Source organism: Centruroides sculpturatus, unplaced genomic scaffold (genome assembly GCF_000671375.1).
Source record: "Centruroides sculpturatus isolate CEXI.00-Female unplaced genomic scaffold, Cexi_2.0 scaffold905, whole genome shotgun sequence".
In the NCBI taxonomy this organism is placed as follows: Eukaryota; Metazoa; Arthropoda; class Arachnida; order Scorpiones; family Buthidae; genus Centruroides; species Centruroides sculpturatus.
In genome coordinates, this window is record NW_019385129.1 from 259,030 (window position 1) to 283,755 (window position 24,726).

The 24,726-nt window shown below is 31.9% G+C and overlaps 1 protein-coding gene across 3 annotated transcripts in view; it reads left to right on the forward strand.

Moving 5' to 3' along the window:
• Positions 1-24,726, forward strand: part of LOC111635179 (myotubularin-related protein 3-like) — a 103,132-nt gene that overhangs the window by 75,281 nt on the left and 3,125 nt on the right. For all 3 annotated transcript variants that reach the window (XM_023380069.1, XM_023380071.1, XM_023380070.1), the window contains exons 6-11: positions 401-609; positions 9,648-9,861; positions 12,692-12,887; positions 17,331-17,516; positions 17,656-17,823; positions 19,828-20,901. In XM_023380069.1, coding sequence (XP_023235837.1) covers positions 401-609; positions 9,648-9,861; positions 12,692-12,887; positions 17,331-17,516; positions 17,656-17,823; positions 19,828-20,901 — 2,047 coding nt within the window. The remainder of the gene's footprint in view (positions 1-400; positions 610-9,647; positions 9,862-12,691; positions 12,888-17,330; positions 17,517-17,655; positions 17,824-19,827; positions 20,902-24,726) is intronic.

Below are 24,726 nucleotides of genomic sequence, written 5' to 3' on the forward strand. Positions count from 1 at the left end.
AGTTCATTAGGTGCACAAAGCCAGTTTATATTCTGGAGGCTTGCTGTCATCTGAAGCTTAAAGCAGCACTTTACAAAATGGGACACTAATATGTTTTGTGTATTGACCCATCAGTAATGTAACTTGATTGCTGAATAAATAGTGTCATTAGAAAGCAGCAATCAGTTGCAGACCTCTGGTAGTGTCTTTCAATTCTAAAGGTAATGTTTTTCAGGCCACCAAACTTTTATCTCAGTTATTTAGAATATATTAGTTGCTACAGTATTTTAATTTAAGCAAAGTCAATGCTATTTTTATTCAAAAAAATTTAATCTTTCTAATACTATTATCTGCAACAAGTAAACAAACTTATCAGTTTTAATATTTGATGATAAATACTTTTATTAAATTAAAATTTAAGGCATCAGACGAATGGTGCAGTGATAGCACGAAGTAGTCAACCAGAAGTAGGATGGTTTGGTTGGAGAAATCATAATGATGAAAACCTAATCCAAGCAATTGCTGATGCATGTACAAGTGATCCAGGTATATCAACACAAGAAGAATGTTTTTCTATGGGTAGTGAAGTTGATAGCAGTAATGTGTCTTTACCAACTCATTTACCTGTTGGTAAGTTTTAGTAATTTGTGATTTATTTATTAAAGACATTAAGTAATATGTTTAGAAAATTAATTTTACATAGAGCTTAATTTATTGGACTTATGTTTTTAAATAAACATTAAGATAAAAATTTAGTATATAAGATCTGATTATTGGATTCCACACCTCATAAGTGATTCCACATTTTACTGTACATATTGAGATAGAATACTGAGAATATTAATGACATAATTCTGAAAATGTTGTTTTGGGATAATTGCTTTTGTACTTTTTGTTGAAACTTCAAATCTTTCTTTCCTACTCAACTATTTGTGTTATTCAATTGAACTTTTTTCTTTGTTGCTAGAACACTTATTCAGGTTCATCCTGGAAAAGTTAAAAATATTGTCAACCATTTTGCCAGTTTTAAATTTATTTGACACTTTAAATTATCACCACCAGTTTACTTATTAATTAATGCAAGTACTAGTAGCCTTATCAGTTTGGCATTTGGAAAGCAAAAGTAACATGTTAAGCTCTCGCTTACAAGGAGAGGGCCAGGTATTCGGTTCTCCAATTCAAATGAAACTTGGTGAGCATGTAGCCTTAAACACAAACAACTCCTTGTCCAAATAATAGGACCCACTTTTCAAACATTTCCAAAAAAAGTGTCCTCTGAAAATTGAGTGTTTGGCTTATAAGTCTTTCAAAGTTTCACTTTTCTGAGTAGTGATAGCTGAGTAGATAAGACCTAGGCTTTGGAGCTAGACAAAACTTGTATGACATCATGAAATTGCTAGGTGTGTGGTGCACAGGATCTAGATATTCTGCTGTTTTTCCTGAAGTATGCTTTGGGATTCAATTTATGCTAAAAGTCAAAATAAGCAGACTAGGATTTTTATTGTCAGTCTTATATTTTTATTGCTACATTAATAAAAATATTGCAAAATGCCACTATTCAGATAGGCATCCTGCCTATCTGAAGGTGTTCTAGAAGGTGTTAATGTTTCTTACCTTTAAAGTTAGTATGCAATCTTTTCAATTTTTGTTCTTCACTAAAGCATAAAAATTTGATTATTTTGAAAATTTTTAGATGGAATAATGACATTGCATGTACATTTTGCTGTAAATGATTGGAGGTTATGGTGCATTTAATTCAAAATTGGTAATCTTTGAAATTATGTCACTAATGTTCTTAGTAGGCAATTTAATCAAACTGTTATTGCTGTCTGTCTAGTTGATATACACTATCAATCAAAAGTTTAAGACTAACAATAAATTATGTGGTAACTTAAATTAATTACATTTATTGGACTAGTTCAGGTTTTTTTTACAGAAGTCAACAGCAACCAGGCCCAGGACTTTAAAGTAAAAATTGTTAAATCTTGCTTTTATCAGTCTCCACCTTGGCTTTAATCATGGCTGCACAAACTTGTGGCATACATTCCAACAGTTTGTCAAGGTAAGTAGAAAGGATGCTATGCCATGCAGCTTGTATAGATACCCAGAGTTGGTGTACAGTATATTGTGTCTTTTGTCAAATTCATCTGTCCACGAAATTCCAAGGCAGCTATGTAGGAGATAAGTCATATGACTGTGGATGCCATTTCATGAATTTCAGCATACCTACTGTTTCCTTTTGTTATAAATACTGCTTCCATGGGTTGGATGTGTACTTAGTGTTGTCTTTCAACAATATAAGAACACTATCTCCAAGAAGACATTGACCAAGGGCACAACAAAACAGAAAAGTATTTGATGATAGCCTTGTTTGTTTAACAATCTCTCAAACCTGTAGATGTCATCTGAATTATTAACAGCAAAGCATTCTTATATCATAACATTACCCCATCATGCTTCATTGTAGGAACCACAGTCTTTCACCTATTTTGTGGCAAACAAATATTTTGTTTTCAAACTTCGACTCATCCATCCATAGCACCAACTTCCATTCCATTATGGATCATTTCTTGTTTGTCCACTTCAGTCATTTAACCTTATTTCAATGGCAAAGTAGTGGCTTTCGTAATTCAACCTAACCATGGAGACCAATCTTCTGCAATCAGCTTTTTACTGTGATGAAGATGGGTGTTTGCTTCTCACCATTTATGTATACAGGTAACCCCCGTATAACACGACACTTCTATATCACGGATTCTCTCTAACATGGTTCGAGAATTGGTACCATCCCCGTATAACACGGTACTTTTATAGCACGGATTCACTCTGACACGGTTCGAGAATTGGGTAAAACTCTCGTACAACAGGAAATGTAATAAATTTTTACATATTTAAGTAATAATAGTTTACGAAAATTATTATTTTCATGAACTATTAGTACTTAAGTGTGTAAATTTTCTCTTCTTGCCTTCTGTCGATACACGTGGTCCTTCTCGAAACTTGTTTCAATGTTGCCAGATCGCAACGCTTCTGCTTCTGATGTTGCCGAATGTTTTTCCCTTATTCCATACTTGCTTTATTCTTCATAAGTGCTTAGCACCATATAAGGAAATTTATAAAGACCTTTTAACTAGAAGCAAGCAATCTAAAATTACATACATTTTGCAAAAGGTAAAGCATGGATCTGAAGATAATGCAGAAAAATGCTCAGAGGATAAGGATAACTTGCCAAAAAGAAAACGCTCTTGGTTAATTAGTAGTGTTTTTAGTGATGACGAAGAAAACATTGTTTAATTTATATTAATATGTATCACTTAAGAAAATTTTAATAAAGATATTTATCTTAATTGTGAAAATATACTAGCATGTTTTTTAATTTTTGGAACCTAACCCTCCTTTTCGTATTAGTTCTTTGTTTTGTATAACACGGATTCGCATAACACGGCAATTTTTTGGAACGTAACTACCATGTTATACGGGGGTTATCTGTACTGTAATTACTGGCACAGTTAGTCACCTGTTTGTCATATTAGACATGACAATAAATCTATTTTCATAAACTGATGTTGATTTAGGTCTTTGGACTGTTCTTGGACAGTCAAAATGGTTTCTGATACTTTTCATTCTCTAATATACAATGGATACCTGTTTTGGATATTGACAGAGCACAAATGATTGTAAATGTCTCAATTCTAACAGATCAGTGTTTCTCAATGGGGCGATATTGCCCCCATGTGGGCATTTTTCCATGTTGAGGGGGTGATTAGTAACAACTTATATTTTGGGGGCAAAAAACAATTTTCTGGGCAATATAGTAAAACAATATATTAAGAATAATTAGATATTTTGCTCATTACATCGTACAATAATTAAACAAATAACATTATACTAGTCACTATTCTATTCAATGCAGTACAAATTTGGCATTAGTCTTGGCCCTCGGCATTGGAATTTTGTAGTGAAGGGGGCTATACTACGTAATGGTTTTACTGAAGGAGGTGACGATTTCTTAGAGGTTGAGAAACACTGTAATAGATGAATTTCCTGGCTTATGAGACATATTTTGTGTCTGGTCATATCTAGCTAAGCACTAGCATACTACAATATAACAGATAATAGACCTACTTAAATAACTTCATGTGTTTCAATAACCAATAAGAGGTTGTGCCATCTGGTATTGCTCATAATTTAAACAAACCACATAATAGTGATGTCATACAACTAACATGACACTATACTGTTTGTCATTATTTCAAATAATGGTGGCAACCAGTGATGTGTATCTCCTGAATTGTCTTATTGATTTCATTACACAATGTATATATTTTGACGGATTACAAGTCACTGATATTTATTTTAAGAAACATGGTGTTTGGTCTTAAACTTTCTGTTGGTAGTGTATAAACAGTCAGTCCTTATTGTAAGTCATCTCATGATTTGTAAATCTTAAAAATTTATTGCAGTTTCTTTAGAATAAACGAAGATTCTATTTTTATTTTAAAAAATGATTTCAGATCACTTATAATTATTGATCTTCTGGAGCATAGTTTTGAGAATTAAAACAACAAACAGAATTAAAACAAAAATAGTACTTTAGAAACAGATATTCTCCAAGCAGTGTCAGTAATTGATTCCAGGAAATGGCACATTCTGTGAAGAAACATTAGTCAGAGATTTAGTTCCGATTATTTTAAATGGGAAAAATTCCAACCATTTCATAAAACAATACTAAAACACAGTAAGATGGCATAGAAGTAACAAAGTTATGTTAGGATATAAAATGCTTAGTTTCATTTTTTGATCAACAATTAATCAATATAGTTACGTTTCCTTGTTTGCTCCAATATTTACTGTTTGCATGCCATATCATAAATATTTCTTTTGCAATACAAGATATAAACTAAGATATGACAATAAAGAAATTTGTTATAAATTATTCTCAGAATAATTTGTGATAAAAAGACAGTTTGTGATAGTGAACTGCTATTAAACCTGCAAAGGTTGCAATATATGTACTATATTTAGTAGATCATTAATGAAAAAAATATATAATTAATGATACTAATACATTAATGAAAAAAATTGCTTTAAAATGTGTACATTAGTGCCTTGAACTTCAGATTTAATTCTTCCAAAAGGCCAAATTGTTCAAATTTTTACTATTTTTTTTCCTATTAGAAATAATTGAAAGTAAATAATCCATTTTCAGATCCTAAACAATACCCATTTTTTTAAACTTAAAACAGAAAATACAAATAATTTAAGGTAAAGATAACATTTAAATGCCCTAAATAATAGACTAAAACATAATTCATAAAATACATAAATACTCATTCAAAAACTTCAGAGTATGAAGTATTAAATAGAATTAAAAGAAATATTTTTAATCTTGCAAGCACTTTCAACGTAAATATGTACGTCATCTTCAGGCAATTCAAAACCAAATAGAGAATCCGAACAGAACATTTAAATTTAAGCATTAACAATATTAACCGTTTTTGGAATATAACTATTACAAATAAGATTTAAATTTTAGAATTAAAAATATTTGAAATTCATGTGCATGCGTTTTAAAACAAATAAACACCGATTGGAATGGCTATTAAAATCATTGAAATTAAGAAAACACAAAATTGGTGCGTGTGCACATTAACATGCATAACATAAGAGCCAATTAGAATGGCTATTAAGAACAAGTAAATTTTAGACTTTACATTTTGCATTAAAAACATTTTGCAAACACGTGTAAAATTTTGGCACGCATGCACCTTAACATAGACAGCATAGAAACCGATTGGAATAGAGCCATTAGAGCAAGTTTACATTAAAATTTAAATATAAAAGCGTGGGACAAAACTTAAAATACATAAAACTTATGTAACATATAAAAAGACACACATAAAGAGGCTGACACGTATGCACCTTGAACCACATAGAAGGTGCGGGAAATGAGTGTAGAATTATTGTTGATTTTTTAAACGCCTGTATAAATTAATCCAGACGTCCAGTAAGTCGAGGGTAGGGGAGTTGCACGGGGAGAGCAGTTTTTTGAGGAAGGCCTCCCAAATATATATCAAGCTCCTTTCATCGCAGCATTTGAGTATTGCCACCTGATTCCAAAGTGTTATGTGGTGGTGTTGTACCACCAATTTGGAAAGTTCAGTGTCACAATTGCCAAGTGCCACCGAACGTTGGTGTTTAGATATGCAAGCAGCCAGCATTCTGGTAGTCGCTCCTATATAATTGGTGCATAGTCCTGATATTGGATTCTGCAGGGGAACGGAGTATACACCAGATTTTTCCAGGGTGGATATAGCATCTCTATCATTACACAATATTTGTTGCAGACATGGTCATGGAGCAATATATAAATGAAAACCATTCTGCCTAAAGATCCGGCAGATCCGGGCCATGAAACGTCCACATTATGGGAGTGAGGGACGGAGCGTTGTCCAATCCATTGGTCTGCGCAATGTGGTGGCAGGGAAGAGAGACTGTATAACTCTATTTTTGACATGGATGTATTTGGAGGCACTAAATCCCGCCGCATACACCGCTGTGCGGACAGCTTCCAGTTCAGTATTAATAAGATGTTGTGTCGATGGTAGTAAGAATGCCCATCTGATCAAGGGAGCTATGGCCGTATTAACATATTGCTGTGGTTGACAGGCTGTGGCCGGTATTATGAGAGGGATATTGCCAAACTTGTGATAAACGGAAAATTCCAAGCCTTCCTGGGATTTGTGAATGTGCAAGTCCAAGAAAGCGATTTTTCTCCCAACTTCCTTCTCCCAAGTGAAGTGTATAGAGACATACATTTTTGATAAGTGATGTTGTAATACCCGGAAGGAATCTTCCGTATCCTGCCACACCAAAAGAATATCATCTATGTATCTTAAATAAATTAAGGGGTAAGCTATAGTGAGAGGGAATTTAAAAACGCTGTGTTCAATGCACCACATGATAAATTCTGCCAATACAGCTGACAGTGGTGAGCCCATCGGCACACCTTGCTTCTGCAGGTAAATCTTTCCATTGAAGTGGAAGTAATTGTGCTCTGTAGTAAAGAGTAATGCTTTGCAAACTTCTAATACTTGCTGTGCAGTAAAGCCTTCTTTGATAAGCAATGTATTGGCTAGCATCACCACTTTGAAGTGCGGTACCGAAGGGTACAATGCAACAACATCCATTTTATAAAATGTGTAAGTATCTGGATTCAAGCCAGCCAGCGTAGTGCATAATCTCTCTTTAGCCGCGACAGATGAGGACACTACTTGGGAGGAGGAAGGAAGTAGCCCACCTAGCAAGCGCTTTTTCAAGGAAGTATGTAGGGTGGGACCGCTTATTGACTAAAGGCCTTAACGGCCAGCTCTTTAACGTCTCATACTCTGAAGTTTTTGAATTAACTGTTGGCCTGACATCCAAGCAAAGTATTTAATACTCCTAACTATATAAATACTATATAATAAAATGAAAATTTGATTTATTGATTGCACTCTGTCAATTTTGGCATCTTAAACATAGCTACAAGATCCACCACACGTGTACTGCTTTCATGCTTTGCAATAAATTCCTTTTTTGTCTGGATTGTTGATATTACAACCGTCCTCTTATACTTTGTTGCTTCTTCACACTTCTCAGATGCCATAGTTAATAAGTGAGGGTTGTATTGAGTTGAACAGATGATTTTTGCATATTTTTAACAGATATTATTACTTAATACAGATGTGGGATTTAATTATAATAGTTGTGACATTTTAACACTATTTGCTAATGTGAGATTTTATTCTTTGTTTAGAAGCTTACTTTAAACTTCTTAATTTAGATTTTGTTTGAATAAAATCAAATTGAAATGTCTTTGGATAAAAAACATATCAGGAATATTATGCTTTGAGTTTTGGAAAGGATACAATGCTGTACAAACAATTAAAAAAATTCAAAATGTATGTGGCTAAGATGTTCATAAACTTGAACATGAAATGTGATTTAAAAAGTTCTGTTTTGAAAATTTTGAACTAAAGGATACAAAACATGTGATTTGCCCTAAAGCTTCAACAAAGAAAAATTACAAGAATAAAAAATTAACAAATAACACAATACACATAACTAAAAATACACTGAAAACATATGAACGTAAAACGAGTGTGAGAGATAACTTGGACACAGAACTGATTGTGTTTGTGCTTTGAGCCCTTTTTCTTTTTTATTTAACTGCATGCACAAATTGAACTTTGAAGTATTGTTTGAACTCCAAAAGTGAATTTTTGTTGAATTTATTATTCAAGCTCTGAAGTGTTCAAAGTTAGTCATCCAAAGTTCATCATTCTACTGTAATAGTTGTCAAAAGTTTTTAAATTTTAAGAAATTTAATGTATTTCTAATCAAAACGATAAAACTTTTTCAAAGAATGATGATAAATATTAAATTTTAACAGATTTTACTAAAAAATACATTGTACAAAAATAAATTTAAATGAAATATGCAATAATTGATTTACAAATATAATCAATTTGTTTATGAATGTTTTATATCTAACTCAAGTAACAGCTTTAATTCTTCTTTCTTAGTTTAATATGTAATATTTACCATTTTAAAAAAGAATCAAAAAACAAAAAGAATACTCAAAAAGGTTATGGTATCTCTCAGATAACTTTAAAGTAGCATCAAGAAAAACAAGCAGTTTCATCTAATAAAAAAGAACTGACAGAGTAATGCTAGTTAATCAATGCTAGTTAATCAATGCTACCAGTCTGTTAAGGTTAGCTGCACAAAGTTTCCAGATTCTATACCACTTTGGAATAAAAATATTTAAAAAATTATTCTGAATGTATCTGTGAGATCAGCTGCAACCTCCATAAGGTTAAGTGAAGTGGAGACTTGAAGATTAAAGAAAGTTAAGGCAGTGTACTTTTCAAAATTGTCTATGATTGACATTCTATCAATTATTTGAAATGTAGCTTGACTTGATACAACATTTCTAATAAACAATGCAGGAAAGGAATCAAGGCAACCTTTCCTGCACATTGTTTATTAGAAATGTTGTATTGAGTTCTTAAAATGTAAAATTTTTTCTTTATAAACACTAACTGAAAAAGATGTTGAAAGGTACCTATATTCTATGAAGTTTGAGTATTTAAAACTAAGATACATTTTATTGGGAGAACATTGATCACAGAGATGTTTTGCAAGGTATTCCTCAGATGCTTGAAACTGTGGATAACACTAAACCATGTGCTTTTTAATTAATAAATGTTAGTGTAAAAGTTACACAGACATATTAAGCAAAATATGTCAAAAAAACTATACAGTATTTATAACATCATGAACATTCTATATTAGTTATATTAAACAATTTTTCTGTATCTTCATTTGACATTTTCCATTTAATATGCACAAATGGTTAGGTATTCTTGTCCTAAAATAAAATATTTAAGCTTATTTTCTTTTTGATGATGATAATGACACTTTTAATCATGATCAATTTGGAATAGTCATAATTAATCATAACTGAAAGAATTATCAATATTATAAGTGAAACAAAACATCGTTAGTATGAACATGACTATTTCTAGTTTAGCTTAAAATTATTTATTATTTTAACCATTTAAATGAAATTACAATGGCAATAAAAGTATTGTTTTAAAATTGTTTAATGTTCTTTAAAACAGATTCAATAGAAGGAAAAAGCAACAAGAAATTGCTTATTTTAGATGCTCGTTCATATACTGCAGCTGTTGCCAACAGAGCAAAAGGTGGAGGATGTGAATTTCCAGAATATTATCCAAACTGTGAGATACAATTTATGAGTTTAGCCAATATTCATAGCATCAGAAAAAGTTTTCAAAGTTTAAGAATGTTATGTGCTTCTCCACAAGATCAGAAGTAAGTACTTAGTCTTTCTTTTATTGTAAATATAGCTATGATTAATTAATACAGTTTTAGATTTACTGTATACCAACTGAGATTATTTATTAAAGGAACATCTCTATATCTAGTAAGCTTTATATAATATAAACATAGCATCAAATTTTTCTTTTAAAAATGTATGTTACACACAATTTTCTGTGTAGAAAAATCGTTTATTTTATTTTTTAAAATGTGTTGGAGTAGCAATTAATAGTAATTTGCAATTATAATTAGTGCTAGCTTGTTCATAAATCTATTAAAATAGTTAAATGCTTACAAATAAAAATAGGTTTTATGTATTTGTCTTTATAGTAATTGCAGATAAAAGAGAACTTCTTGAATGTCTGGCATAAGATTTATGAATTCTTATTGTATAAAATAGAATGAATCATTGACAATAAAAGAATATTTCTTGATCCAAGTAATATTTCCGTTTTAGTACTTATCACCATATTTTATGTATAAATGTTAAAGGTTTTTAGAATTATTCAGAATTACAATACTAATAAATTTTATTAATAATGCAAATTAGGAATCATGGTGTACTTCCAGTGAATCTTAGAGGTAAAACTTTTAGAAAAGAAATATCATACAATAAACATACTAAGCAATACTCTGATAAAATGAACTTCAAATAATACAGCAATTATTCATTTGCATAATAAGCTTTTATAAAATAGTAACATTTTATATCAGCTAAATCTATTTTCATTAAATCAAAATTTAAAATTTTTGATAACAAAGCAATCGCTAATAAAATCAAGTTATCTAAAGACATTAAAAATAGCATGCTTGATTTAAAAATAGCTCTGGTGTTATATAAGTAGTTTTCTCTTGTTCTGATTAGATGAATTACATTTAATTTAGCCTCTTAGAGGATATTATATTGGTTACAATTAATATTTAACAGCATTTTTTGTAATACTCTTGTAATTTTAGTTTTGCTTCAAGTTACTCTTTTATAAATCTTTTAGATTTTTCTTATAAAAACAAATGTTTTAGTAAATAACAAATTTGTAATAAATAAAATATATAATTGAGTTCAGTTTTTGATTAGTTCATTATAGTAAAACTTCTGTAACTCAAATGTCTGTAAATTAAATATTTCTTTAACTTGAATAAAATGTAGCATTTGGTAGGTCTCAATGGAACAGCATAGGGATTTAATGTCTCTAACTTGAATTTTGTGACTCACATTTTCTCAGAGTCAAAAAAAAAGTTTTTCACAGTTCCCGGACATCGATTTATGTTAATTTCAACTTTTCTGACTCAAATTTTAATATTTATTTTATCCAAAGTGATCCTAATTATCATATTTCCACAAAATTTTCAGACAGTTTTATCTACTCTCCAAAACCAATTTTCTAATAAAGTTCCAGTCCAAGTTCCAGTTTTGCAGGTATATCTTGTTGAGACCTCAACAAGATATACCTCCAAAACTGTTTGATTCCATTAGTTACATTGAACATTTTGCTGAAAGGTATTACACAGGCTGTTTAAAACAAAAAACTCTATCAAAAATTTTTTATATAATGCAAGGGAGGTAAAAGTACAAATCTATTCAGAATCTGCATTTTTTACTGTATTATTCTCTAACTCAAATTGTCTGTAACATAAAGTTCTTCCTGCTTCTTGGAGCTTCAAGTTAAAGAAGTATTATTGTACTGTATTTGTTATAAAGGAATATACAGTAAGACCCTGCTTAATGCAGGGGATGTGTTCCTAGACGACAAAGCGCTAAACGAAACGGCGTTAAACAAGGTCATTTTAACATAGAGTAAATAGGGATAGGGGATCACACAACCAAAAATAATCAAATTTTACTTTAATTTTAAGTTATTTTTATATTAATTTGCATAATAATATATGTTAAGTAACACACAAACATATGCACACAGAAATGTAAAGTTCATTTTTTGTAATGAAGGCCTTGGCTCTTCTGAAATTCTTGTTTTTTGCAATAAAGCAATGTAGTTTCATTTATCGCTTTTTTTCTTTCCTGGAGCAAATGTCGGTACCAGGAGATTGCATCCAAAATGCCTCGTTTTGCACTCCTTTCAATCATTCGCTACAATTTGATCAACAATTTTGGTTATTGTTACCAAATCTTTTCTAAGGAAATCTGTATAGAAATTCTTTGGGTTCTTTGTTTTCAGAATAGTTATTTTCCAGTTGCACACAAATTCCTTGTTCTGCCAGTTCTCAAAGGTCATCATTGGTAAGGCTCTCACCAGAAACTTGCAGTAACTCCTCAATATCCTGTTCATTTACATCTCCTAGTCCTGCTGTATCGATTTAGGTTGACAGTTTGGTCAATCTAACGATATAGCGATAGGCTCTTCTCGTTGAGAATTCTTGGATACCTTCAGCCATAACTTCTTCCACACTTTGTTTGTGCATTTATCAGTTAATTCTTGCCAAGCAAAGTCAATATTGTCTATGGCATCCATGATGTTATATTTTTTCCAAAATTGCACCAAACAGACAGATTTAAGGAAAGTACAGCACTATAACAAATTGCCAAGTTTTGCTGATTGGTTTGTGTTTGGGAATAATCAATGAAATGCTGCGATAATTTGAATCAGCGTAAATTTTGAGTTTTTTATGGCTTTGAGTAGACCACATTATATCGAATCAACGTTAATTGAGGCAGCATTAAGCACTGTAATATGAAAACTTTGTTTATTAGTGTTTTAATAGATGTTTTTATATGCATAAATAAACTAATTTTGGCAGAACTTACAATAATAATTTTTTAAAACTGTAGTAGTAATATGGAATTAATTAAAACTATTATTTATTTTAGTTGGTTATCATTATTGGAAGGAACTAAATGGTTGCAGTATATTGCGGGACTATTAAAAGCCGCTTTAGTTGTGGTGCATGCTGTAGATGTTGAACAGAGACCTGTATTAGTTCATTGTTCGGATGGTTGGGACAGGACTCCTCAGATCGTAGCTTTAGCTGAATTGATGCTCGATCCCTATTATCGAACAATGGAGGTATGTAAACAGAGTTTTACTAAATTATATCATTTTTTATAGGAGTGGAAGAGTTGCAGAATGATTTTTTTTTCATTTATTAACATTATAAAAGTTTTTACATGTAATATTTTTTACTGTTATTTTTTTGTGAAATGGAAAATAGTTTTCTTTAATTAGAAGTTTCTTTATAATTTCTCTAATAAATTTCAAGTATCTAGTTATAAAGCACTCGGTATTCATTTTTAAGATAGAGTAGTTAATTTTTAATATATTACATACGCATTTTGAATCATTGATAAGAACTCAACATCTCTTCCTTAGCTACAGTCAAATAAACAATATTAATTTAGAGTAGTAAAATAATTAATAAAGTAATAAAGACATTCAGTAACATTACTTCAATAATTATAGCATAAGTTGAAATTTCAAGTGATTTTTGATGTTTCAAACATATCTTCCTTGTACACCAACCATTTAATTTGGTTATATCCTTATTGAAAATATGCTAAAATAATAATTAAAATTTTTCCATTATTTAGAAATAATTAACTACCAATACAACTCATACAATATATCTGCTTTCATAATACAAATGTTAAGACAAAAAATTGTAATTGTAGCTGATGAAGAGACATTATTTTTATCAATGATTCAAAATGCATATGTAATAGGTTGGATAAACAAGTCTCAGAAGCAGTCAGTATTCATTTGATACTGGATATTTGACATTCATTAGAGAAATTCTCAAGAAACTTCTAATACTATCTTACTGAATTCTTACAAGTATAAAATATAAATTTTAAACAAATAAAAATAAAATACAGTAAAAGTCCTAATCTGAACAAGCAATATATCAGATACTAGACTTGTTTTTATTTTTGCAATATTTACTTAGATGTGTGTTGCAAACACATTATTGAAAATTTCTCTAAATTTTGTATTCATGTATTACATGGGTTATTTATGTTACATTTCATGCAGATAAGCTATGGATTATTTTTATATAAAAGCCAGTTTGAAAGCAGATGCAGGTTATCTATCAATTTTAACTTTTAATTATCAACAAATCAAACTTATCAAAAGCATCTCTGTAGTTATTTTTGTTCAAATGGGGACCTATAGGCCAAATACATCTTGACGTAAAATGTGCTTTGTGCACATCACAAGAGATTACTTTAGAAGTTTAATCTCTTTACAAAATCTGAAGGAAAGCTGAACAAAGAATGGCTCAACAAAGAATGACTTAGATAAATAAATCTACCTGAGCAAAGATATGCACACTCACAAATGTGATGCAAAAGAGTCTCCTTGACATACCTGCAAAAGTGGGAAAAGGCTGGGAAGGCAAGTCTCACTTGACAGATGTTTACAAAAGTGTTCAAAATAGCATTGACCATGGTAACCGTGGTAACACCACAACACGTAAGTGATTTTACAATAATTATAAAGTTGGCATGAAGTGATAACTAATTTTATTATAGCATTGACCAATGAAGCAAGCATGATTACTGCTGGAAACTGAGAAATTCTTAGTTTGCCCAGAATAGGCAAAAATGTCTTGCTTCACTATAAGCTAGGAATTAACTTTCACTGTTTAGAATGATCCAAGGTAGTTCATTCTTTAACAACTCTGAAAAAACATATTATCAATATAAGAAATACTCAAAGATGGTTCAAGCCCTATGAAGGGATACAAAGTTCCCTGCTTGGCCAGTAAATCAGCAGTTATGTTGCAGCAATATCCTTATGTCCTGGCGCCCATAAGATGAACTCTGATGCAAGTAGAGATTTAAGCAACATTCTAAACAAATGCTGAAGTAATCTAACAAGTCAAATGCCATGAAGACCGCCTGACTGTCAGAAACAATATATTGGGTTGAACTGAAAGTTCATTCGGGTATTTACTTAATCGCTCATCTGTGGCCCCTCTGTTGTGCTTATCAAGTTTCATCTTGTTTCAGTTGACATTAATGTTATTGAACAGAAGGGTGAATACATTGAGGATTAAATGTTTTTATTTATTTCAAAATAGTATATTTTATTTCTTTCTAAAAACCAAATGAACCTTGGCTGAACCCAATAGATAGTCTTATTGAGACCTCTATTAAAATAAGTTGCTAGCTATTACTAGGTGTGTTTACACCAAGTAATAGCTAGTAACTCCACTTGAAACATATTGGGAACCTACCCAGTGGGATAAAGCTCATACCAGACCATCAACCACTATTACCACTATCAGTTTTGGATCCATCTGTAAACAGGCCCTGAAGTCACAACCAAGAAACAATAACAGCAAGTCTGCAACTAGGCCCTAAAGCCACTGATTAGAAGCTGGTAAGGAGAAAGTCCTGAATGAGACATTTCTGATGGACACTTGTCCATCAGAAATGATAGTCTTCATAATTTTGCATCAACTATGTTCTCAGTTTTCTTGGAAACTTTGGATGCTTGTTTGAATGCCAATAGGAGAGAGCATATTCAGACCTTAGATAGAACACTTAGAGCCACCCAGAGCCACAGGAATGCCACTCTCACACTCAATGCACTCTGCTGTCTTCTCCATCACTTTGCATAATGTGACTGCATTCTTCAAAAGTGATGGCAAACAGACTCAGAAAATCAGGGCACATTTCTAACTTGAGGAAGACCATGACCCATTTCCAACCTGGAATCCATAATCATCAGAATCAAAACAGCAGGTGTTTTGAAGAATCCACCTTTTGAGGAAGAACCAGGATAAAGAGAGATCTTGAAGATAAACCTGACAATAGAAGCTTCTTCAGTACATTTTTCTGACTCCAGAGATGCTCCAAAGGAATGGAGGATCAATCAGATCCCCTGAATCTGTTGAACCTCCAACAGACATTATCTCTCTCAATTTTTAGAATTAAAATCTGTGTTAGTTGTAACATAGAGGTAAAAAATATGGTCAACGTCAAACTCAATGTTGATTTCAATGGGGTGTTGCCCCAAGGGGATTGTTTGCAGCATCTGTTATATTGCCTGGGTATATCAGTACAATGCCTCCATTTGGCTTTGGTGAGTGTTCCTCTTAGACATAGCCATGGAACTCGGATAAGAAAACTCCACCAAGACATTGCTTGCACATATCAGCAAGCTTCCCACCATAACAATGTGGAGATATGACAGGGAGGAAAACAGTATTAAAAACATAGACTATATCTGCAGTGTATTTAGCTGTTGTAATTTATTTTTCCTCAAAAGCACTAAAGGTGCATATAAATATGTATATCTGTAGTTGTCTTCTGTTTACTATTCCTTCAACACTTTAATCAATGCTATTAGATACTTCTACTTGTTTTCTTTCATACAGAATAAGTTTTAACTCAGTAATTAATTTTATTGGTGAAATATAAGCAGCTAAATTTATATCTTAAAAGCTAATCTTGAAAGTTTTCAATACAGGTATGTGTTGCTTGATGACAATGATATTTTCTGAGAAATACGTCATTATGTGAACATTTTACTGTATTTAGACAAGTCTAAATGGTATAGTCTACTACTCTTGTAGGCTACATGTAACAATTATAACACACTGATAAGTATTTATATATCTAAACTTATCTAAAAGCAGAAAAAGTACAGCTGACTACAAATTTTTCAGCTTCATAATCTTAGTGGACCTCTGTCATATATGCAATCAGTTGTTCAGGTGTATAACTGTAGTTCCCTCATCTTATGTAATCACTCTCAGAGAACTACTTAGAAACTGACTTTATTTTGTCATATATTAGTTCTGTACAGAGAATAAGATATGAAAAACTGGCTTTCAAACCTACAGTAAATCACTGAATATTATTGGCATTGAAATGTTCTATTAAATTTTTGAATTTATTTTAGCCTTTATCATTATACAATATGTTGCAAAGGTACTAATCTCATTCCATTATCATTGGTATTGGCAGGTAAGCTATGTCTGCTAATTGTGGGTTTCCAAACTATCTCCTTTCCTATTTTTGCGTTACAGTCCCCGGTTACCATTGTCATTTCATATTTCTGTATTCTGTCAACATCATCTTCTAGGATACTGTAGAATTTGTCCTTAGTTTCATCTGTCTTGTCTTATGTCAGTGCATGGATATTATTATGCTTATGTTGGACCATCTTCCCCTTACCCTCAACCATGATATGTGATCAGTAATGAACTCCACCTACAAGATGCCAGAAATGTATTCATTCTTGATGGCAAACTCTGTGTCAAACTCATGTTTATTGTGTTCTCCATACAATTTAGCAATTATTATTTTTTAAATTACAAATAAATGAAATAAGAGAATAATTTAATTATTTTATTTTTGAATTATTAAATAACTTATACATTTCAGAATTGGTAACCTTTTACATAATAATTGCCTTACTATGTAAAATTTGCATAATAAATTCATCAATTTTAGTTCACTAACATATCTAGTAACTTTTTTGCAATTTCTTTTTTGCCAGGGATTTCAGGTGTTGGTGGAAAGAGAGTGGTTAAGTTACGGCCACAAGTTTGGAGATCGCTGCGGACACGGACCCGGCACCGTCGATCCAAACGAAAGATGTCCGGTGTTTTTGCAGTGGTTGGATTGCGTGCATCAATTGTTGTTGCAGTTTCCTTGCAGTTTTGAGTTTAATGAACAATATTTGGTAAATTTATTAGCTTTAGTTTTAAAATACAGCCAAATCTCGATGTCGACATCCACTTGCCAATATCGTCGAGAATTGACTAAATGTTTTTTGTATTTCATTTCATTTAATATTTTATATTAATGGAAATTTTTCACAGGTGAAACTTGTACATCACACATATTCCTGTTTATTTGGAACATTTTATTGTAATAATAGTCAAGAAAGAAATTATCATGGTATCCACAGTCGTACTTTCTCCATATGGAATTATCTCAATTCCTTTCCGGAACGTTTTAGTAACTATTTATATCAGTCTAAAGATCAGGTATTATAAATTTTAATTATTCAAAAATAAATTTTATAATTTGTGTTTATGATCATTTTAGTTGGATTTTTTTAGATTTGTAATACAAAATATTGGTATGTTGTAACGATTGTTCTCAATATTTATAACCGTTAGTTTTAACAAAAAGGTGTTGTTAAATATAGCAATAATTGAATATGGATGAAATTTAAATCTTAGCAGTATGTGAGACTGAAAGTGCATTTTATATAATATTGAAAATGAGCTGAAATTCATAACTAGTAAATGTTTTGGAAATAGAAATTGAAGAATTATATATTTTTTTGAGGTTATTGAAGAATTGAGTTTAAATTTATGAGTAAATAACAAATTTCAAGTATATTTTCATTGTTGCATTACTGTATTTTGTGGTATATAAGAAAACAGGCTTAAAAAATTGCCCTACATCTTATACATATGTAATGAAGTTGTGATTTTTCATATGCTAAAGAATTCCCCCTAACAACCTTTAGTAGTCTACAAGTACTGTACATACATCTATTCACCCAACTCCTAATTCGTGAACTGTTATTAAAATTAATTATTATTTTGCTATAATTAAATGTAATTTTTAATTAAAATGAATAATAATAATATACAGGGTGTATCAGAATGACGTTTTAAAAATTTGGGGGATTGTAGAGGATGAAATTTTGAACGTTTTGATATAAGGAACCCGTAGCCAGAAATGTAATAGAAAGTTTCTACAGCACTTTGCAGTCAGTATGCTGAATGAAACAGCAGAATACAGTATTTATGACACGTTTTATTGACAAAACAGTAGAGTACAATCAAACTGTACATAGAATCGGTGACTGCACTACTGTAGAGTAAATGTTCAATGTGACAACCACCAACTTTGTTACATGATGTGCAACCACGAACCATGTTTTGCCCGACTCTCTGTAAAATGCCACGCTCCCCTCTGATGGTATTAAATGCTGTAAAGATGCACTCCATAAGCTCGTGAACTGTTCCTATTGGTGTTGCCTGCACAAGGCACTTTACATAACCCCAGAGGAAGAAGTCAAGAATGATAATGTGACATAAATGGACGGAAGTGTAGCTACCAAAGTGAAGGGCAGTCAAGCTCTTCCTACCACTGTAGAAACTTTATATCACATTTCTGGCTGTGGGTCCCTTATATCAAAACTTTCAAAATTTCATCCTCTACAATACTCCAAATTTTTAAAACGTTATTCTGATAAAAAAGTTGATTATTATACAGATTGTATGTATTGTAGAATATTTTAATGGTAAATGACTTTCCTGCAAAGTGAATATGCATTTTAATTTTTTAAAACTAGAATACAGTAAAATATATTTATTTATTTGATACTGTTTCAGAGGCATGGTATGGCTTAAATACACTAAATACTTTTTCCCCAAAATAATCTGTACTGAAATGGAGTGTGATTTCTCTTATATGCTGTAAAATATGGAATTTTAAAACTGTGGTAACTAGTACTTTAAAAAATTTTATTGATAATTTAGAAAACTACGAAAAATATTAAGATCATTTAGCAATAGCTACAGATAATGTCACATGTTAAAACTACTTAAAAATTGCTGAAAATATATTTTCTATTACGTATAAAAACTTTTTCTTTTAGAAATTAAATCTTTTTTCTTTATTGAATTATCGTATCTGCCTGGAGTCTGAAATTTTTAAAAACTACACTTTTGTTTTTTATAAAATTTTAGCCGAATATTTGATTATATTAAATGGAGCAGTTACGTTATTTGTAGATTACGACATTGGAAAATTTACTCGTATTTAAATATTCTTCTTTAAAGTAAACATACAATACAATATAAAATACCATATACTGTATAGTATTTATATATGAATATCTAAGAATATAATTAAATCCTTTTTATCGAGTTCTTAATTTTAATTTGAAAATGTTGTTTACAGAACTTTTTATTTGACAATATTAACAACAGTTGTCGATGGTGACTCAGTTTTATTTGAAACTATTCTAGGTATTGCATCCTTCTTGTCAAATGAAAGATATTCAGTTTTGGAGTAACGTGTATCATCCTCCCATGTTCACTCCAATGTTGTGTTTAAATAAAGAACAGTTAGACGTTAAGTGTTGTAATGGTGATATACCGCAAAAAAACGAATGCCAGTTAGTGAAAACAAAGTCTTACGACAACATATTAACCATAGATCACATGTGTATTCCTCAGAGACGAAACAGTGATCCTAACATTGCAGAAAAACACGTTCTTCCTAAAACTTCAAACGTAAGTAAACAATTGGAACCTGAAAAGTTACTAGCGACAGAAGACAGTACTGTGATTTCTCAACCGATAACTTCGTGCGAAAAAAGTGCCAACGGTGAAAACTGCCCTCTGTTAACTGTTAATAACGAACCGAGCGAAAAAGAGGATTTAGTTTCTACAATATCTCAGGGTGACTTGTCTACCGAAACGACCGACTTATCCAACTTGTCTATCGACGGATCGACCGACACGTTAGTGAGCGAAAACGGCGTATCCATGCACGGAAGCCCAAAAACCGAATCGGCTACGGAAAATGGCGTCAGAGAGCGTAAAGATCCATCCGACGGTTGCAAGAATACGGCGAACTCTTCAAATAAAAACGAAGCGATAACCGTAAAAACATTGAAACAAGGAAACAGCATTAGCACGAGCACGACGGACATCAGCGATTCCTGCGTCATGCCCATGGTCACAGAGTGTTATCCTCCTTTACAGTGTTTAATGACAGATTGTTTACATCCCACTCAATCCAGTTGGACCGCTTGGTTTCAAAGTAAGTTGGGAAACGAAGCCGTGCCTCCGGTTCTATCCAAACAGCCGCTGGCTCATTCTTCTAACGGAGGCGGAAGAACTTCCCAGTATTCTACGCCCCATCACTCTCGCACTCCCAGCTCGGGCTTTCCCGCCACTCCCTGCGACGAGTATTCTTACGACATATCCGCCGTACGTTGTAATCTGGTTCCTTCCCATCTTCTCGATATCGACGGTGTTATGGTTATGAAGAACGAAGTTCAGGAGCGTCTACAACAAATATTCAATAATCACCAGGTATTGCAGCATTTTTTCTTTAATTTAAATTATATATTTTTAATCTTAATTATAAAATCCATTGGTCATGCCCGTTACGTCTCGATTTTATTATTTGGAGAGAATTTCTAATTTAATTGTTAGTTGAAAACTCCAACCATCAATTTCCAGATAGCAAAATTGTGATAAAACATTTCTTATTTAATAAATAACTGGTGAGTTTTATATTAAATACTTTCATTAAATAATAATAATTAATGAATTCGACGTAATTTAGATGTGTGGAAAAATGCCCCGAGCAAGCTTTCAACCCCAAATTATAGCATATTTTAAGCATTTTCGTTTACTCGATTTTTCTATATAAGTTCTCCGCATTATTATTAGATTTATTATATTAATATTGTTGTAATTTATTATCGTGTAAAATCCATACGCAGTACGGTCTTGTTTTACGTGTGATCGATGTGTGCGGAGTCGTATTCTCGCGGATGGTTAAACTAATCCATTCCCAACGCCAGTCAGACTGTTAAGTCTACAAACGCGTGCATCTTCGTCTTCTGACATTCCAAATACAGAGGACTGTCGAATGCCACTCGCTCTGGTCAATACACTGGATCAAGCGGCACGCGCGATGCGATGTAATAGTTATTTTTCTGTTGATTTTAAATGGTTGCTAATCTAAATGTCTAGTCCATCATTTCGATCTTACTCTGGATAGAGTACAAAGTTAGGCGGTACTCGCTGTCACACGACCTCAGCATAAAACAAGACTATGCTGTAATTGTTTATGAGATCAAGAAGTGTAGTCAAGTACTGTAATTGCAATCTCTTATTTGATTTTGAAAGGCTAAAAATTCAATATCAAACTATCAAAAACATTCTTATTTTTTAAATTTATTTTTTCTTCTCGCATTTGTCAAAATTTCTTTGCTGCTCTGTCTTGTCTGATTATTTTATTGTTTTTTTTTCCGTGGCTTTATTATTACCAATAACGTCGCCGTTTACACTGTCTTTCTGATTTTATTATTATTATTCTTACGAAGTTGTTGGAATGTTATTTTACTTGGTTAATACCTATACCTAGAACTCTGCCGAACCATAACTATAGAAAAAACTGTTTTGTTTAAATGCAGTTTGTGCATACATCTATGTTTCAGACTAAGTAGCGCGTATTTAGTATGGCTGCTTTCTGTAATGTGATGTGTGCTGCTGTTAAAGTCTTAATGCAATGATTTTCAACACTGCAGGGTGGCACAATGACGCTTCACTGATGCCGAGAAATTAGAAATTACACCACTCGGTGGAATAAATGTGTGTAATTTCTAATTTCGCATACTTATTCTTCTACTCGCGTGTTGTAAATGTGTTGTCTGCACTGGCTGTCTTCCAACTGCATGTCTTTTGTATTTCATATCGGATTCGCATGTTAATTTCAATACGAGGTATGTTTTTACTTTCCCAAACTTGTGATTTGTATGTTTTGATTTCGTCTTTGTGCGAATGTAAAAGTGTATTAGTCAATGTATGTTATATACATCGGTCTATTCTGTCACAGTTAGCATGTCTGAAAATATTGTTTCTGGTCGAATATATTTTGGTAACTGTGTTGACTTAGATAGTTTCGGTATGTGTATTTACCATTTTTGGTCACTGTGTGGAGTCTTCAGCTGTATATGTAATGAGTGTTTTTTGCAATATAAACGTGTTAAACGTTAATTATTTATCAATATGTATCGCTGGTTGTAATTATTGTTAGTTTTCGTTGGCGCTTATTATGCTTGTACGTTTTTACGAGTGACTGTTGTCGAGGTATGTTGTCAGGGACTGTTAATCTGTGTGATCTAATGTTTCTCTGTGTTGATGTATTTGTTTTAGCAACTTGTCGTTTGGTATATTCGAGTGTTGCTTGTGGGATATGATGATCGTGTGCAATTGTTCATTTCTGATCAACCACTGTTTTGCAACAGTAAGGGTATTTCTGCTTATCGTGTAGTGTCTGTCTGTTACAAATTTTGTAATAGTATAGTAGACATGTATGATGAATTCGTTAATTTCTCGAGTCCACTTTATCCATTGGCGTGGTTTTCCAGCCTCGGTGATCAGTGGTGAATTGCCACCGAAGCACATTAATCAGGATGGTGTGTGAGAGAGGTGGCGAATGTTTCTGATGCAATTCGTTTCTGGTTGCCGTAGATTTTTCGAATGGTAGTCCCTGCCTAATCCACGAACGCGACCTTATTTACCTAGAGACTTCCAAGCAAGTGTTAATCCAGGAACGTGTCATAACCACTATTTTCCTGTACAGAAATGGGCGTGCTTATATAAACAACTGGGTGTTTATAGATCAAGCATTCAATCAATTTACAAAGTGAAAGATTTAGATTTAATAACTTTAAAATAGTTAAGAAAAAAATGTAAGTTTTTTTACACAATCCTAGTTATCTTGTCACAACGAAATGGTTTTTCTTTGTCTGCTACATTATACAATTTGTGTTTATAAAGGATAAAATTTTGATTAAATATAAATTTTATATAAACAGTTTTCTAAGCAACAAATAATCGAAAATGTTTGGATAAAAAAGTAAATTTCAATAACTTTGGAAATAAAAAGATTAGAAAATAACGTTGGGTAAATGATTGGATATTCCTAGTTTTACTTAGTGATGTTGCAGATGACGAAGGAAACTATTGTAAAGATTTTTATGATGGTTCTCTTCAATTAGAATAATCTTACAAATCACAAAAAGTGTTGATATTAAATTGCTTTTTATTGGGCGAGAGTTTCAATTTTTACTTTTCATAATGTCTGAATTAAGACAACTTAAAATTTTTTTCTAACAATTTGGTAAAATATTGAGTATGTCATATTATAGGGTTATCTTATCGTATAATATGTGTCGCACTATTCAATTTCTGTTTTATCCCGGTAGAAAGAGTTTATCTTAAGATGATAAATGAAAAAAACCGCGGTTTCAGACTCAATCAATGCGACGTTTTATCCGATAAGATTACTTTAAATGGCCCATTACTTGTCACGTAGGGGTAAATTAACATTAGGTAAGATTAGAATTATTTTGAATTAGATAATGGTATTTACTTTTAAAGATTATAGTAATAATAATGGTTGGTTTTGCCTGATGATGCCCGTTAATAAAGAAACTTTGATTTTTTTTTTTTTTTTGTTAAAGATGCCTCCCAGGAAAATGGTTTTAATTGCTTACAAGTTTGTATTTATTGATGATGGTAAATAATCATTTTTTGAAAAAGAGAGAATAATATCCAACAATTTTTTGTGATTTGAATATTCTTAAGTTGTTTAAAGAAATAATTAGAATTTCACGACACAGTTTGAAGTAAATATAATCAAACCGAATGAAATATTGATTTTGTGTAAATTGATTACACAATCCCGTGGCTGACAGAAATAAATTTTAAATAAAAGCAAATTGCCCTCGTACGAACACAATGTTACCGACACGTTGCGGCTAATATGCAAAGTATTCCGAACAAAGATTTTGACGTTCGTTCGAACCTTCTTTTGGTTAGGATTCTTACCTTCGTTCTAAGAAAACTTCAGTTTGTACAGCAAAATATGCGCGTATCTTTCCGAATTGTTAATGAGTGGCAGTAGAAATCTCTAGCTCCGTATTATATATATTGATAAACCACACGCCCAAATGGGATGCCAGTCCAAATTATTAGGTTCCAAAAGAGAATCGATTTACAACATTATCTTCAGCTCTCGGAGGTGTAACATAATTTTCTGTTACACCTCGTAAAAACCGCACCTTTTGAAGTTGCCATTTAAAACACGTATACCGGTATCCACTCTAGAAGGTACATTTT